General features: G+C 44.1%; 1 protein-coding gene across 1 annotated transcript in view; it reads right to left on the reverse strand.

The window, feature by feature from the left end:
• TNR (tenascin R) overlaps positions 1-18,327 on the reverse strand; it is a 67,545-nt gene that overhangs the window by 37,743 nt on the left and 11,475 nt on the right. Inside the window, exons 3-6 of the mRNA XM_077823903.1 lie at positions 13,977-14,240; positions 11,643-11,758; positions 7,902-8,052; positions 1,512-1,781 (exon numbers count right to left, since the gene is read on the reverse strand). Coding sequence (XP_077680029.1) covers positions 1,512-1,781; positions 7,902-8,052; positions 11,643-11,758; positions 13,977-14,240 — 801 coding nt within the window. The remainder of the gene's footprint in view (positions 1-1,511; positions 1,782-7,901; positions 8,053-11,642; positions 11,759-13,976; positions 14,241-18,327) is intronic.

Here is an 18,327-nt window from a genome sequence, read left to right on the forward strand (position 1 = left end):
AGCATTAATTAAAGTTTTACTGACCGGTTGGAGTATTCATATAAAGTATCAAAATAAGATAACCACATTTTTAACTGTGTCACTTTCAGTTGCTTGATGGCAGATTGTCTCAGGTGGCACCCCCCATCTCCTCTCTCTCAATTTGAATAACTATAGATGGGGCAATTTTTTTAAAAAAATGGGTACCTAAAGTTAGGCTCCTAACTCCTCCTTTAGGCATCCAAAGAAGTGCCCTGATTTTCTAAAGTACTGAGCTTCTAGTAGCTTAGTGCTTTTGAAAAATCAGGCAACTTATTTAGGTTCTTAAATATGGATTTAGGAGTCTAATTTCCATTTTTGCAAATCTTGGTTATGGGCTCAGACTAATCTGAAGATCTGAATGTTCTTTGAACTTGCAGGGGCTGGCTCCTATCACTATAATAATCGAAACCCATGCCTTTGTGATGTGCTTACACACTACGGGAATGGGGTTGTACTAAAACATAGGTCTGAACTTTGGGAAAATGCAGCTCTGGATCCAGGTGCACAACGTACAGTCATAGAAATTAATTCCTGTACCTTGTTGCATCTTGCAGCAAATCAGTATGCCTGGGTTACAAAGCATTATCTTAATGCAACACTTACTGGGCAAAAATCAGCATAGCTCCACTGACTTCAATGGAACTACACTGATTTATACCAGCTGAGAATCAAAACCATTGTATTACACTGCAGATTTAGGATTTTTTTCTCCTGCCAAATACATATTGCAAATAGGACAGGCAAACAGATTCTGTAGATAGAAAGAGAGACAAGTATATACTGTAAAATTCCGATAGATGGGTATATACTGTAGAGGGAAACATACAGAGATACCATACAGATCTGTCAGAGTAGAAAAATCCTTCACACAAGAAGTATTTACCCTGATGCTATGCAGAATCAGAGATTATGCAGTGAGTCAGAGAGTCACAGTACAGTCGGCTTATATCTAAGGTTGTCATAAAACAGGGTCTCCTGGAGCTCAGTGATGTTGGTTCAGCAGTGTGCATACAGGCAGCAGATGGCAGTGGAGGAGTGAGACGTTGTGTCTGGTCACTGCTCTAGTGAGAGGAGAAGACACTGGGTGTGACCCTGAAGGAAAGAGGCTCTACTCCGGTTATGAGTAGAGGAAGTGCGTTTAGTGTGGCAGCGTCTGTCTGGCAGTCCATTGTATTAAAGCCTGTTGCCTACTCAGTCTGTCAGTCCATGAACTGGCCAGCTAGCTGGGTGTGTCTGAGACTGTCAGTCAGTGTGTTGGCCTGTTTGGTGGGGGTGGGGGCAGTCAGGCAGAAGGCCCTGATAAGTCTGTCAGAAAGGGAATCCATCTATTTGTGAGGGCAGCTGGGTCTCAGCCTGTTCGTCACTGATTCAAGTCAGTCTGTTAGTCAGTCATCCAGTGAATCGACCTGTTTGTTGTGTGGGTCTCTCGATGGCTGGCCATGTAGTGGATTAGACTCTAGCCAGATGGCTTTTAAATGCAACCGATGTACCTGTTGCGAAGGTGGTGACAGCAGGGTCGCTCTCGTTGGTCCCTCGGACCCCGGAGATGGAGACTTCGTACTGTGAGCCGGGCCTCAGGGCCTGCATTGAGTACTGGCTCAGGGGAGGCTGCAGTCGGAACATGGTCTTCCCCCCTTCCCCATTTGTGAGGCCGTACTTCAGCAGGATGTAGTCTACTTTAGCTCGGGGTGGGGTCCACTCCACGAAGGCCACTGTGTCCGAGACATCTCGCACCAGGATTTGGGTTGGCCCATCAATTACTGGACACCAAAGAAGCATGTTAGTTGTGAGAGTTAAACACAGACAGAAAATATGTAAATTGCATGGCATCCGGCCCTGGGGAAAGAAAGGACTCAGTCTTGCTACATCTGATATTTGAAGTGGCCCATCACCACTTTAACTTAGTATCCAGGCAATTGCAGGAGGAAAAGAACTAATGTGAGTTGTGACTCAAGATCCCAGCTCAGGGTCCATGGATTAGAGATAGGCCTCCAGGCTATGCCATACTGGTTAGATGAGTTGTTTGTGGCTGCCAAGCAATAGGATGTAGGGGAAGGGGTCTGTTAAAGGGTGGATGGATCTGAATAGATTCTTGGGTTTGGTTCAGGTTTAGGGTGTTCATGGGAACCTTCTTCTGATATGCCAAGATTCATATGGAGTGGGACTACACCAAGAAGAGTAAGCCATTCATCATAGATTCCAAGGCCAGAAGGGACCATTGTGATCATCTAGTCTGGCCTCCTATATAGCATAGGCCAGAGAACTTCCCTGAATCAATTCCTGTCTGAACTAAAGCAGATCTTTTAGAAAAACATCCTAACTTGATTGAAAAATTTCCAGAGATGGAGAGCCCACCACAACTCCCAGTAAGTTGTTCTAAATCTTAATTGCCCTCACTGTTAAAAAATTGTGCCTCATTTCTAGTCTGAATTTGTCTAGCTTCAACATCTAGCCATTCTGTCTTGTCGTACCTTTTTCTGCTAGACTGAAGAGTTCTGTTCCCCATGTCAGTTATTATAGACCAGGGATCTCAAACTCAAATCACCACGAGGGCCACATGAGGACTAGTACATTGGCCCAAGGGCCGCATCACTGACAACCACCCCCGCCCCCCGCTGCCACTGGCCCTGCCCCCACTCCACCCCTTTCATGAGTCCCCACCCCATTCCAACCCCTTCCCCAAAGTCCCCACCCAACTCTACCCCCTCCCAGCCCCTCTTCCAGCACCTTCCCCAAATCCCTGCTTCTTCTCTGCCTCCTTCCCTGAGCGCACGGCTCCCCGCTCCTCCCCCCTCTCTCCTGGAACATGCTAAGCACCGCCAAACGGCTGTTTGGCGGTGGGAAGCACCTGGAGGTAGGCAGAGGAGCGGGAACACAGTGCGCTGGCAGGGGAGGGGGGGGTGGCGGATGAGGGGAGCTTGGCTGCCACAGGAAATAACTCAGGGCGGGAAACTTGGCGGGCCACAGTAAATAACTCCGTGGGCCACCTGCGGGCTGCATGTTTGAGACCCCTGTTATAGACTGTGATCAAGTCACCCCTTAACCTTCTCTTTGTTAAACTAAACAGATTCAATGCCTGTGCAGTCTTTCACTATAAGGCATGTTTTCCAGACCTCTAATCATCCTCATGGCTCTTCTCTGAACCTTCTTCAATTTATCAGCATCCTTCTTGAATTGTGAACTCAAGAACTGGACAGTGTTCCAGCAGTGGTCACACCCATGCCAAATACAGAGAAAATATCATCTCCCTACTCCTACACAATATTCCCCCGTTTCTACATCCAAGGATCATATTAGCCCCTTTGGCCAACAGCATTGCATGGGAAGCTCATGTTCAGCTGATTATCCATGATCACCACCAAGTTCTTTTCAGAGTTGCTGCTTTCCAGGATAGAGTCCCCCATTCTGTAAGTAAAGCCTGCATTATTTATTCTTAGACGTATGACCTTACATTTGGTCATATTAAAATCTGTATTGTTTGAGATCCAGATTGCTTTGTATCAATGACCTCTTCTCTTCATTATTTACTACTTCCCCTATCTTTGTGTCATCTTAACCTTTACCAGTGATGACTTTATGTTTTCTTCCAGGTCTTTGATAAAAATGTTAAATAGCCTAGGGCCAAGGACTGATCCCTGCAGGACCCTTCTAGAAACATCCAGGCTTAATGATAATTCCCCATTTACAATTACATTTTGACATGTGTCAGCCAATTTTTAATAAACTGTGGATTTCCAGTGTGCTGAAAATATGAGAAGAGTTGAGAAAACAACTAGCACTTTCAAGAGACTTTTCAAAACTTGACATTAGTTACAATATCCCAGAAGTTCTACCCATCCTTTACAAAAGAGAGAGGAGTTGTAGCCAGATCTCTAGATCTTGGAATAATTGCACTCGGACTCACAAGAAAGCAGCAATACCCCTTGGGATTTCCACTGCTCCCTGTTTGATCTGGAAATCCCACAAGGTTGTGCTGACATTTCTACTTCCTCTCTTAGAAGAAATCCAGAAGTGCAGGGACCACAAGGAAATAAAAAATAATCTAAAGAAAAAAGTTACATGGTGAAAAGTTTGGGTTCAAATTCTGGGTTGATGCTGTTTGATTCTAACTGCTTTGCCTGTCTGTAGGTATTGTAATGACACAATCTGTCAAGCATCTGTGTATTGGCCACGTGCTGTAGCAGCATTAACATGCAGCACCTGCTGCACAGCCAATTCTGAGACTTATTTTCTACCTGGGGATCTGAGATCTGTAACCCAGGTTCATACTGTATGGGGGCTTGCTTGCTTGTTTGTTTTACTAGTGACAGCCTAAATTGTATTCTGTAACTAGTACTAAATGCCCTGGTCTTGTAAGCTAGGGTTTAGGTAGTGCAAAGCAAAAATGTTATTTTTTTAAAGTGCATTTTGTATGTTGGACAGGTTTCACTGGATAATAAACATATACTGAATATCTAGATCTCCAGAGGGGGCTGAATGTTGGGGTGATCTAAGAGGTTTCTAAACACACAGTCTGAAATAGCTCTTCTTGATTAACTCCAGATGTGGATGCTCTTATTCCAGAATAGAGAACCTTATTCTAAATTAGTTTAGTGGATTAAGATTGTAGGTGTTGTATTAATGGAGCATGAATACAATGCCTACAAGTCCTGCATGGTTTGCTGCTCAGGTGGATAGACTAATTAGCTGCTAAAAAAATCACAAGTTTTCAGCCGGGGAAACTGGTGGTGCTACTGCAGAACATGCTGAGCTTGCATTTTTGGCTTGGATTTTCAAAGCTGCCTAAGGGGTTAGGTTCCCAAACCTCAATGAAATTCAATGGGATCTGGGCACCTATTTCCCTTATGCACCTTTGAAAATACCAGCCTCTGTGTGAACATTTAACATGGGAGTATTAATGGACTGTAACCCAAACATCAGTCTGTCCCAAATCTGGTGAATTCCTTGTGACCAGAGCTGGGCAAAACTTCAGGGAAGAAAGTTTAAACTCATCGGCAAAGGTGCAGAGGTTCCAGCCACACCAACTGGGGTCTCTCAAGGGTTGGTGTGCCTGGACTGCACAATGGCTTTGGGTGGAAAATCCTGTTTCTGCTCAAAACAAGAAAAGTTTTGGCTGTTTCAGCTGATCTTTACGCTGAGATTTTGGGTTCATTACAACTTAAAATCAAACAGATCTGGTTCTACCCTCCCATAACCAAAACAGAACAGAAAGGCTTGCATTAGAGATGGTGAACCAAATCTCCAGATTCAAAAATCTCTGGAGCTTTAGGAGCAGTCATATCCAGATCCAGACTCTGTGGCTGACCCCTCTCTGTATAATGGGCCAAGCCAAACCAATCCACCAGATCTAAACCCCCACATGCTGGGAAAGCTGGGATCCAGCAGTTTGAACCCATCTCTTTGCAGTTGGAGCCTATCAAGAACCACACTTTGCTGAGTTAGAGGCGAGATCATGGGGTGAAATTCTATGGCTTGTGTTTTGCAGGTGGTCAGGCTAGATGATTGCAATGATCCCTTCTGGCCGGAAGATTTATGAATCTTTAATCTACTTTGCACAATCCCTTATGAACTGAAAGCACTGTGAGTTTGAGGCTACTCTATGTGCAATAGCTGCACTCGTTAGGGGAATGGAAACATTTAGTCATGACCAGTAGGTGTCTCTGTTAAGCCACATTATGCAAGCAGCTGCTAAACACACAAACAAAGCAATAGGAAAGGATTTGTGTTTGTTTGCAGAGATCAGGTAGACTAACATCTGCAGCAAGATGCTAGATTCTCTCCTCTAATGTTAGAAAGACTCTCCTGTGCTGACTGTAGAGACCTCTCTGTTATATTGTGCTTTTTAGGATAATTTTCCTAGGAGCCCTTCAGTCTCCAGCTCCATTAAAGCCCTAATTAGCAACCTCATGAGAACACATCTCTATGTAACCTTCACAGAGCTGTTTAAATGTGTGTTTCTGTTTGTAAATGGTGTGGCTGGAGGGAGCTATCTGACTGTCTTGCAAGGATTCAGAGTGAGAACTTAGATATGTGCTTTGCCCAGTGTTACCTTTGACTCAGCAATGAAAGGGTTAATTAGCTCCTAGTGTACACACCTGGAGACTCTAATCTGACTGACTGCGGGAGAAAGTGATCAGCTTGTGGCTAGCATAAAAAATTGGCTCTGAAGAGACCTGAGTCCATCAGTGTGAAGCTGGGAATGATGATTATCTGTTCTGTTCATTTCCTCTGGGGCACCGGGCATCGGCCACTGTTGGAAGACAAGATCGAGTGCTAGATGGACCTTTGGTCTGACCCAATATGGCTGTTCTTACATTCTTGAGGGCCCTCAGCACCTCCCAGGATTTGGACCTTAACCTGTTATCTGGGTGTGCTGGGGGACTACTTGGTACAAGCGCTTTTGTGGAACTGGGAACACTCAGTCTCCAACTTCAGAAATGTGCCTAATGTGAAATCACTAGAGGTGGGAAATTTACTTGGACAGAAAAATAATTGAACTGAGCCTTCACTTAGAACCCAGACTGGTCCTTGTTTGAGCTCAGTTAATGTTTCTCCATGCTTTCCCTGCACGAGAATCAGGCCAGGAGTGGGGGGAATTGTATCTATCTCGGGGCGGATAGCTACCCCAGTCTGTAAGTTTGTTCCTAGATGAGTCCTGGAGCTTTGAGCCCAGGAACTACAATTCCCAGGATGTACTGGGGAGTGTGGGGGAGAGAGGAGAAGGAACGGAAGAATGTGAGCTATATGCAACAGTGAGAGGAATTAATTTTCCCTTTGCTATTATCAAGCTCACTGAATCTTCCTCAAAGGGATTTGGGTACAAAAGAAGTGTCAAAATGCTGTGAGAAGGGCTGTTCTTGTGGTGCTTCTGCACCCAGTTTGCAGCCCAGATGGAATTAGATCGTTCAGATAAACCCCAGATTTCAGGGCATTTGTTTAACCCAAATCATCATTCAGTTTAGAAGTTCATCAGTCTTTAGTGTGTCTTTGAGACTGAAATTGTGCAGCTCAGTCAGGTGTTATTATCATAACTGGGTCTGTGCCACAGAATTTGCATTTGTGTCTGACTTTCCCCCAAGCTCAAAGTGGGAGGATTTGGTTCTGATGTTCCAGGCCAGAGCTGTCTCCTAATTATTTCTTTCCTTGCAGAAATGATGTAGACCGAAGTAATCCCTGGTGTAAGTCAATGGCATTACTCAATGGGTGAATTTGCCCTCTGAGTTTATCTAGCAGAGAGTAAATTCAGTGTTGCAAGTTACCCTCAATAAAGAACCCTCAGAACCCTCACCTGAGCCTCCAAGCAAAGCCAAACCTGCGTCTTTTCAGGGGTTAAAAACATTTCAGTTTTAAGTCAATGGAGCTACACTGATTTACAGCAGCTGGGGATTTGGCCCATTGTTTGAATGTCTTGTTGGTGAAAGGTGCATGAACAAAACCCTGGAGACTGGATTCTTCTTGTAACCCAGGGAACTAGTACAACATTGGCAGCAGAAATGTAAACTACCCCACATCCATCCATCGATGTGCCCTGCCATGCTCTGGTGGGACCATCTCTAACTGTGAGAGGGGAGTTCAGTCTCCATGGCTATTCATTCCTTGGTTCCTCTGCTGAAACTGCCAATTAATGCCAACTGTGGTGGTGTTTTCTGTGATATGAACGCACATCTGCTGGGATCTGTATTGAGACCAGCACCTCATTTCACTTGGCCCAAATGATCCCCACCATCTGGTGATACCAGCCTTCAGCCTCTGCCGAACTGGATTATATCTGACCTGCTGACCTGGAGGTGAAAGGACAGCTATACAACACTGGGACCATGCCCTGTTCTGGGTCTGGAAAGACAGAGCATGCCTGAGGGCTAAAGGATGGAGTCACTCACAGGTGGAGATGCTGTCAGAGGTAGGGGGGCTCCTGGCTTGCTCCTTGAGGGCTACCACATTGACGATGTATTCTTCCCCAGGCTTCAGTCCTGTCTGGTTGAAGGTGGTGACACTGCTAGGAAGCTGTGCGATGACGCCACCTTCATTGTTCTAGGGAGATTAAAAAAGAAATCTGCACAGAAAGTTGGGGAGGGAGGAGTCTGGAACTGGTAACGTATTAAAAGGATGCAGCAGTAGTTGGAGAAAATAATGGGATGCCAGGTCAACTTGGCCCCAAATATAGAGCATCACTGGGGATAATGTACCCACCTGGGGAAAACTTACATACTCTCTGCATGTCTATTTCATAAGTGACCCTTATTCACAGTGGTGAGATCTTACTCATTCAGTTATTCCCATTGTTTACAATGGGCCTGCAAGTCTGATAAGTGCTCATAAATGTGCATAAGGGCTGTACGGTCTGTCCAAAAGATATTACATGCCTCAGGATGGGTCGACTCTTTTGCCAAGGGTCCCAATACCCCCTCGCAGCCAGCAGTGGCTCACAGAGTCAGATGCATCTCATGCCGTTCACCCCTCAGTTGTTGCTTCCAGATGGCTCGTAGGCAGACAGCATTTTTCTCAATCCCTGTTTTTAACTAGTGTGCGTGTTCAAGCTGGTAGAGCGACTCCACATGAGAACAGTCAGTGAAAAAGGTCCGGGATTCATTCCTCTCTCTTTGTGGCACTTCTCGGCTGCCTGGAGTATCCTGTGGTTTATATATAGCTGTGAAACTGCAAGGCCTTTGTTTTTGGCACACAATACTTTTGAAGTATCTCTATTAAGTCTTTATACTCCAAGTATTTCCTCTGGAAAACATAAGTCTTTAAGCAGCTGCAAATGTCACCTTTCCTGCCAGTGTTAGCCAAATAAAACTTTTCTTGTCATTGTCTTCACTAATAACATACTAAGCAAACCTTTGCACATAGATTTCCATTCGCATTCTTCCTTTTTCTCATTAAACTAGAAATCTTCCACTTTGTCCCTAAATTGCCATTTTAGCTTTTCTAATATTCTTTTCTCTTTTTTAACCTCTTTGTGGCTTTGTCATTTTCTCTGAGTTCTATTGCTTTGCAGAGCCGTTCCCGCTATTGCTGCAAATCTCATTGTGTTTTTTCCTTTCGCACAGAGCCACCATATATTTGCCATCTGAAATCACTTTTATTTTATATTATGGAGCAACAGCAACAAAAAAGACCAGAATTAAAGTCCCCTTAGATCCCCAGTGCTCTTGTATCTCTATAGCAGTCTGCAGAGATTGTGAGAACAAACGAGTTGTTGTCTAACGCAGAGTTCTTAGAAATATGACGGTACAGTGCACAGAAAGAAATAGTATCCTACTTTCATAGCCCACATAAACCACAGCTTTAATGTCAATGTGATATTATTGCTGTAGCATATATTTACTTTTCACTCTTGATTTTGTTTGTTTAATGCTTGCATTTCTTTCCCTAAACAATGAAAATAGCTGGTCAGTTTCATTTTAGTAATAGTCAGTGTCTAGTCCCTTTTCACTGTCAGGGTTTTAGAATGGCAGTGCAATGCTGTGATGTTTTTTGGAGGGAAATATTGTATCTGGAATGTTTTAAAATACCTTGGAAATGTTTCTGTTGGTCTTAGGATTTTAAGAATTTAGTTTTACAAATTTTAAAGTTGGGATACATTTGACCTGAAAAGTTCACTTGAAATTTACAGATAATGCATTTAGGCTGAGATTTTCAAAGCCACTGGAGGGACTTACCTGCCTTTATTAATCACACACCGCAGCATGATTAAAAGCTATATTTTTATTTCTCCTATCATGTAGTGTATCACTGTTTATAAAATTCAGGTACCTCACAAACTTTTTCTACTGTACCTGTCCTGTTCCATTCCAAGGTGTTACTTAATTGTTCCTGTACCTACTTGGGAAAATTAAACTGCATTTGTAATGGGGACTAAGATCTAATAGGAAAATGGTGGCCAGTGGTTTGTCTTTCTTGTGCAGGCCGAAATAAAAGTGTCACAAATTGCATTGCATCGTGACATCATTATGCTTGGGGCTCCACCTCACGATGTCAAGTTAAGGCAGGACTACTTGTGGCATTGAGCCTGGATTCATTGTGACCCTGCGCTGTCATGTCTGAGACAAACAAGGGACTATTTCCTTGGGTCATGGGACAGAGTCATGAACATTAGGACTGTGCAGTGACTCTGGGGAGCGATGATGATCTTCACAAAGAAATCGGGTGAGATAGCCAAGTGCACTTCTGAGACTCCGCATCCCCATCTTGAAATGGATATCCTAGCATTCATGTCAATCCTTATGTTGTGAGGATTGATTCACTAGTGTTTGTACAATGTTTTAAAGATGTGCTAGTTTAGTTCACTTATGGCTCTGGTAGTGTTTCCATTAGAATTTCTTATTTTTTAGTGGCTTATCCTGATTTTGAATGAAAATTACCTCTGGGCTTATAAATGCAATTCATGAACTACAACTCATAAGAGAATTTTGCTTTTGTGTGTGTGTGAGTGTATACACATATACAATTACAAAAATATCCCTCCGGCCCTTTTGGAAACCAAAGTTAGAAACCAAAGTTGTTTTTGTCAATTTCTGCTCATCTGGATTTTGTTTTTGTACTGGTTCTGATGGTATATTTTCATTTATTTCACAGAACCCTTGTTTACTTCAGTGGGAGTTTTTCCTGAGTCAAGGCAATATAATTGGACTCTTCATCCACATTTTTTTTATTGTAAGATGTGTAGGATACACTTGTAGAGAGGTGCCAGATACAAGTTGAGCTGTAGTTCTATACAAGTGGTACAATAACTGAGAATAAATATTAAATATAGCATCAGTGACAACTTTATTGTTGTTTTGTCTATGCAGATAAAATGTTTAAAATTTAGGGCAACAGTTTCAGCCTTCAACTTTCATTTTTGCAAGCACAAATTGTACCTGTTCTATAATTGTGGTTACAATTTTGCAGCGGAATTATTTGTAATTGTGATTTAGGCTGCTTGGAGTCTGAGAGCTACTAAGTGCTCAATACTTCTGAAAATCAGGCCACATATTTGGGTGGCTAAAAATGGATTTAGGTGCCTAGCTTTAGACACCCAAGCAGGTTTCTATCATGGGTTTTTAGAGATGGTGATCAAATGCCTCATTTTCACACTGATAAGTTAGAACAGATGAATCAATTGCTGAATTGTTCAGAAAAGTCTGATCAAAGTCAGGGCAAGAAGGTGGGAGAAAGAAAATAGAATGGAGAAGGGAAAGAGAGAAAGGTATGTGAAAGGAGATGGAGGGAGAGAGTAAGGGAAGAGAGCAAGAGGACAGATAGAGGAAGAGAGGGAAGGAGAGCTAGAGGACCCATTTGTTTATATGATAAATGTAGGATCTTTTTCATGGAATTCCCTCTATAGGAATGCATGTCCTGATACCTAGAATCCATGGAAAATAGTGTTCAGTGCAGAGCTGAGATTAATTGATCCAGATTATGACCTGGTGTTTTAGTGCTTTGTTTTGGCATGGGTGGGCAGGGGGCAGAGTAGGGGTATCATTCAGATGGTGTTTACCTAGCCCTGCACCATGCCCTGTTCTGTGTGTGTGACTGCTCCTTTAAACGGGGACCTAGTATTGTGACTATGCCACAGAGCTGACTTTGGGTGGCCAGCAGTGGCAGGGCAGGGCAGAGGCGGTCCCCGTTGTTGTTACCTTGGGGATGAAGCTTATCTCCCAGCCATCAAAAGAGAAAGAGAAGGGCTCCCACTGCACCTCCACGGTGGTCTCTGTGATCGTCTTGAACTGCAGCCCTTTTGGAGTGGAGAGATCTGAAATGCAGCAATGCGGATCACATTAGCTAGGCTGTGGCCCTGTTCCTGCTTTAATGACACAGCTCCCCACAGCGTGAGACACAGGACACCCTACATCCCTGACAGCTCTGTTCTCCTTTGACTATGCCCATCTAGGTTAGTCAGGTTGGGTAAACCTGACTGCTAGTGTCAAGGGGGGTGTCATGAAGTAGGTACTGACAGTTGGTTGGCAGTTTTCTGTTGGAATGAGTTTCCAGTGGAAAATGCCCTTTTTTCCCCTTCAAAATCAAACTTTTTTGTGGGAGAAAAGCACTGCTGAAAGTGAAAAAGGGGCAATTTTAATGCTTTTAATGAGCCATCATCACACCCAGATAAATTTTGAATAGCATCATGGATATTATCAAGGCCACATGTGTAATATGGCTGTGATAGAGAGGAAGAATGTTCCAGTGGATAGGTGCTTGCCTGGAATTTGGGAGATCTAGGTTCAGTGTTTTGCTCTGACACAGATTCCCTCTGTGACCTTGGCCAAGTCACTTAGTCTCTCCGTGCCTCAGTTCCCCATCTGTACAATGGGAAAATGAAGATAATGCTATGTGTCCTTTCCTAATTCACAGGGCTGCTATGAGGAGAAACACACTGAAGATTGTGAGGTGCTCAGATATTATGGTAGTAAAGGCCATAGAAGTACCTCAAATAGCTAAAGCTGTGTAAGGAAGGGCCTTATGTAGGAGGTTGAGAGGGGGCAGTGCTTCAGGGGATAAGTTTGGATAAGCTTTTGAGAATTAAGAACATAAGAATGGCCACGGTGGTCAGACCAATATCTAGCCCAGTATCCTGTCTTCTGACAGTGGCTGGTACCAAATGCTTCAGAGGGAATGAACAGAACAGGGGCAATTATTGAGTGATCCATCCCATTGTCCAGTCCCAGCTTCTGGCAGGTGGAGGTTTAGGGACATTCAGAGCGTGGGGTTGCATCCCTGACCATCCTGGCTAATAGTCATTGATGGACCCATCCTCCATGAATTGTAGGAGTGTACTCAGAATGAATCTGAACTCCTGACATTCGCTTCTCATTATTCAATCCTAGAGATGGCCTGAACCAAAATCATGGACCAGCCGTTGGGGATCTAGATGTGATTTTTTGATGCTCAGGCCCATCTCTATTATAAAACTGATTTCAAGGAAAATAAACAAGAAAAGGCATCCATGTATAAGGTGCAGCCTTGTATGAGAGAGCCTTGTACCCTGTGTGTTTGTGAGGTTGAGGGGAAAACTACATCTAGGGCAATCTTAGACCAGAATTTTAGTCCCTTTTGATGGCAGCATATGCTTGATCCAAACCCCACTGAAATCAATGGAAAGACGTCCATTAACTTTGATGGGTTTTGGTTCTGTATTAGCAAAGGCATCACTGGCATTCATTCCACAAGAGCATTATGTCAATAACAGCCAGCTTTAATTCAGGAAGAGTTCTGTATGGGGTTAGCTTTATTTCAGAGATGTTCTGGTGCCACCAAAGCATTATTTTTCAAACAGCAGAGCTGGCTGGAAAATGTCCCTTCCCCCCAAGTAAAATTTTAACTTTTCAGCAAAAAAATTGAAAGCTGAACATTTTTAGCTGTAAACTTTCAGTTTTAAAATGGAAAATTTGATTTGGAAATGCTATGGTGGTGCCAAATGGGAATTGTATTTCAAGCATGTTGTGTCTCCATTCTCCTCTATGGGCCAAGTTTCTCAGTTGGACTACATCTCCCATGATGCGTCACAATCCTCCCATCTTACTGAGCCACCACCCGTGTGCATCCTGGGAGTCGCCAGCCATGGAACAGCATGAGAGATGTAATGTGGCCAGGGAATCCAGTCCTAGAGGAGAACAGGGGGCAGGAGGTTGTTGTGACAGTATTTCCTAATAGAAATATTTTTGTTTTGCTTTTTGGTTTTCAGGTGTTCAAGTTTTTGACAAAATTGTAAATTTTCTGTGGAAAGTGGACACTTTTTTGTGAAAAAAATTAGTTTTGTCAAAAACCCACTTTTCTGTTGAAATATAGTTTTGATGGAAAAATTTCAACCAGCCTTAAACACACAATTTTAAATGATGGCAACCATGTACCAGAAACTATATTAGACTGGGAAAGCTGTCTGTCAGGGTCCACGGGTATATATGAGACTGCTCTTCTTTCTATTACTTCTGGCCAATGGGGATAAAATTGTATGGTGGAAAAGCAATACTTACGGGTAGTCACCTTGGTAGTGACGGGGACGCTAAGGATGTCGCTGATGACAGCGTAGATGGTGATGTTATATGTTTGGCTTGGCTCCAGCTCCTTGATGGTGACAGCACTCCATTCTCCAGGCACCCGTTGCTGGAGCTGAAGGCCCCCCGGCACCACTGGCTGGTAGGAGATCACATACTCTGTCACTGCCATTGGCCCATCCCATTCCAGGTCAATGGACCTGTCGCTGATCCCAGCCACTCGCAGATCCTCAGGTGGGGCAACTAAAGGGAGAGGTGATAGACAGGGAGTGTCAGAGAGTGCATGGCTTATCCATCCTCTATCTCGCTACTTTAGGCATGATGTTCTTCTTGGGCTAGGGACTAGGATCACATTTAGAATTGGTATGAGGTGTGACATGGTCTCTCCTGAACCTTTTCATTCATTCCTTGTAGGGGGCTAGTCAATAGTTATCTGGGGTGTGGACAGGGTATTAGGCTGGGAGCCTGGAGGCCCCATTCTAATTCCAGTTCTACTTCACCTCTCTGTGCCTCTTTCCTTCCATTCCTTTCTGTCATAACCTGTGGCTCTCAAACCTGGGTCTGCAGCGTTCCTGGAGGTCATCACGCTCCAATCCTCCACCCAGTGGTTTACTGGCATCAGTGTGAACTGGGACTTCTTGAAGCCCAGCCCAAATAGAAGGTGTGACGTTTCACTCCATATTCTTTATGAAAATATGCTTATGATATGAATATGACATAACTGAGATGTACTTTATGCAGGATAGGTCTTGTAAGATATCATTGGAAAGGTTATAATTTACTGAATGCGATTATCCAATTTGTACGCCTGTATCATTTCTGTATCTGAGTTAGGAATATTGACTATATATCTATATTTCAACTATGCTACTCTGAGCGATGCCCACTGCTAACACCTCCGGTACAACAATGGAAAAGCCAGACAGGGCTGATGGCCCATCAGCGAGGACAATGGACTGTGAAAAGGCTTGGCCTTCCTGTGGACCCTCCATACTGCCACTGACTCGTGATACTATTGTCAGGAAGGAGTTAAAATTCAGCCAGCAGAAAAGACAGAAACTGCTGAGAAGCAAGGACAAAGTTTCTGTCGATACCCCTGATAATTTAGCTCAGCTTATATGGTCAATGCCCGCCCAGTCACTCAGCTCTTAGGACAATGCTAACCTTCCCTTCACAACCCACCGGATGTCTGAAAGCACTCATCCCTCCCTGCCCTCCGCCTCTATGGCAAGGTAGCCATAGATGCTTGATGCAATAGGATGACCTCTATATGTATGTACTGTTCCTATTTTTATCTTTGTTTAGGGTTCTCTCTTGATTTGTAACAATGTCTGTCTCTGTATGTACAGATAAATGCAAATGAATTGATAAGAGAATGTATATAACTGGCCACTATGGCACCATATTTTTGAAGCTGCTTGTCAGTCTTCCTGGTACTGTGAATAAACCCCCTTCAGTATTGTCTGTGCTTGCCTGATTCTTGGGAAAAAGAATCTTTTTGCCTAACACCACAGAGTCAGGTGGTCTTGTCACCTAATACTAAACATTACCTGGGACTTCTTGTAACTTTCCACTGCAAGGGACAGGGAGGGTCAAGTTTGGGAAACAAAGGTTTTCAACCTTATGTAAATCCTATTTAAAGGTGGGAAGGAAGGCAAATGGGACTCCTCCTCTCCATGACCTGTCTGCCCAAGAAGAAAGACTGCTAAAGCCACCTGAAGGGAAGGCAGGGAGAGTCCAGACTGAGACAGGGATCCAGTCTGAAAAGGAATATAATTGGAACTCTGAACCACAGAAACTTTGCAACCTGCCTAAAATAACATTTAGGGTGAGAATTTACATTTTGTAACCTGTTTCATAAGTATATTGAGCTTAGCTTGTGTATTTTGCTTTATTCGGTCAGTAATCTGCGTTGTTCTGTCTCTTCTCTCTTATGTTCACCTAAAATTCACCTTTTGTAGTTAATAAATTTGTTTATGATATAACCCAGTTTATGTAATTTTTAACTGGGGGGAGAAGGGGGAAAGAAGTTGTGCATATCTCCCTCCACATTGAGGGAGGGGGTGAATTTCATAAAACCTCTGGGTTTGTACCCCTTAAAAGGAGTGGGCACCAGAGTGTTGGGGAAAGCTCCTAAGGCTGAATCTTTCCAGAGCGGATCTCTGTCTCTCTGTGCAGCTGGGTGTGGCCCTGCCTGTGCGGTTGGCTGGAAGAGGCTTGTGAGCCTCACCCAGCAAGGCCAGGTAAAGGGGACTCAGGCTGGCAGAATAGGCTGATTCAGTGGCATCCCAGCTCATCAGGTAACCTCCCAAAGGGCCCACACCTGTCACAGAAGGCTCTACCCCGATTAATGGAACACAAGAGCTTCTGATTGGCCCATTCCCCCTACTTAAGCCAGAAGGAGGAACAGGAAGTCGTCTGTACAGCTGGGTTCCACTCTGCTTTGGACTGCTCATCCAGTGCTATCTGCTCTTGTCTCTTGACCGTGACTTCCTTGTTTCCTGAATCGGCCTGATTCCTGGTATCTGACTCTTGGTTCCTGATCTTGGCTCCTGACCTCCTGGTTCTGAACCCCGGCTGGCAGGGTGACCTGGCCCCCTGCCCTATACTAAACACTAGGCATGGCCGCCTATGTGCCAGCCCTGACACTTTGCCTGCCTTGTCAATTCAATCTCTTCAGGGAAGGGGCTGTATGTGGTTGTCCAATGTGTGTGCAACAGGAACCCAATCTTGGTGGGGCCCCCTCAGTCCTGCAAATAATCAATAATAGTCCTGCACAACGGGAATGTTGTTCAGTAAACAAAAGTCAATGGGACTCTGGGGGCGGCGGAGGGTGTTAAACGGTATGTTATCATGGGGCAAACTTGGGAATGACTCACACTTTGAGAACAACAGTTATTCCAATCCACTGTTAATAGCACAGAATATGAGGGGGAGGAATTAATGCAATTTCCAGTATATGTATTTTCAAATAAATGCTTTTTAACTATATCGTCACTAGGGAGTATTCCTAACTCAGTGCCCTGTAGTGCTGCCCAGCCTCAATCACCCACTGGTTAAATTTTCAAACAAGTGCCCTTGTGGTTTCTCCCATGCTGCCCCTCATGCTTGGAGGAGCTACCTAAAAACATCCACAAAGGTACCTCATTATCTTCCTTCAAATCCCTCCTTAAAACTCCTTCGACCTGAGGCCCACAAAAAACTTGACAAGAGTTAGGCTACTGGTGCTCTTAGTCCACTGCCCATCATTTTGACCGATATTGTCTCATCATTTCTTTTTACTTCTCATCTCTCTGCATCCACCTGTTATCTCTTATTTTATACTTATTGGGAACTCTTTAGGGCAGGCACCATCGTCTTGTTCTGTGTTTGCACAGCACCGAGCTATCGTGATACATGGAATTAAAGCTGAGGCAATCAGCTGATGGTGTCATCCTGCTTCTGCTAAGTCTTAAAACCCACCTTGGCAGAGTGAGGACTGATGTCTGAGTGCCACATCAGGGTGTGTAATGCTAGTGATGGGACGAGCAGTCAAACCATGATGGCCCTGGACTCTGAAATTCAGATCTGGATGTGACTATTCCCCCGAGTTTGGGGGTGATTGGACTCCAGGCTTTGTTTTGACCTATTGCAGAGGTGCAGCCAGCCATAGATCCTGCTCCAAAGCTGAATGTCCTCAAAGTTTGGAGATACTCACATGCAGGGATTTGCTTTGGGGTCATCTCTCATTATTATCATTAGTAGTGTTGCAGTAGCACCTGGAGCCCTCCTCATGGAGCAGGACCCACTGTGATAGGCCCTGTACAAACACAGACAGTCCCTACCAGGATGAAGGAATTCCTGACCTTGTGCTGGGTTTGCCTTCGAGACAGCTCATTTGCTTGTCATTCAACCACTTTTAATGTAATAGAATCATAGAATATCAGGGTTGGAAGGGACCTCAGGGGGTCATGTCACTCGCTCACAGGTGACTGAGAACCAAGAAGTGTTGCTTTTCATAGAATCATAGAAATGAAAGTCTGAAAGGAACCTCAAGAAGTTACCAAGTCCAGCCCCCTTTGCTGAGGTAGGACCAAGTCTACCTAGACCATCCCTGACAGGTATTTGTGCCACCTCTTCTTAAAGACCTCCAGTGATGGCAATTCCACAACCTTCTTTGGTAATTTATTCCAGAGTTTAACAACCCATATAGTTAGAACATTTTTCCTAATATCTAATCTGAATATCCCTTGCTGCAGATTAAGTCAATTATTTCTTCTCTGACCTTCAGTGGATGTGGAGAACAACTGCTCACAGTCCATAGCAGCCCATAACATATTTGAAGACTGTT

This window comes from Eretmochelys imbricata, chromosome 8 (genome assembly GCF_965152235.1).
Source record: "Eretmochelys imbricata isolate rEreImb1 chromosome 8, rEreImb1.hap1, whole genome shotgun sequence".
Classification (NCBI taxonomy): Eukaryota; Metazoa; Chordata; order Testudines; family Cheloniidae; genus Eretmochelys; species Eretmochelys imbricata.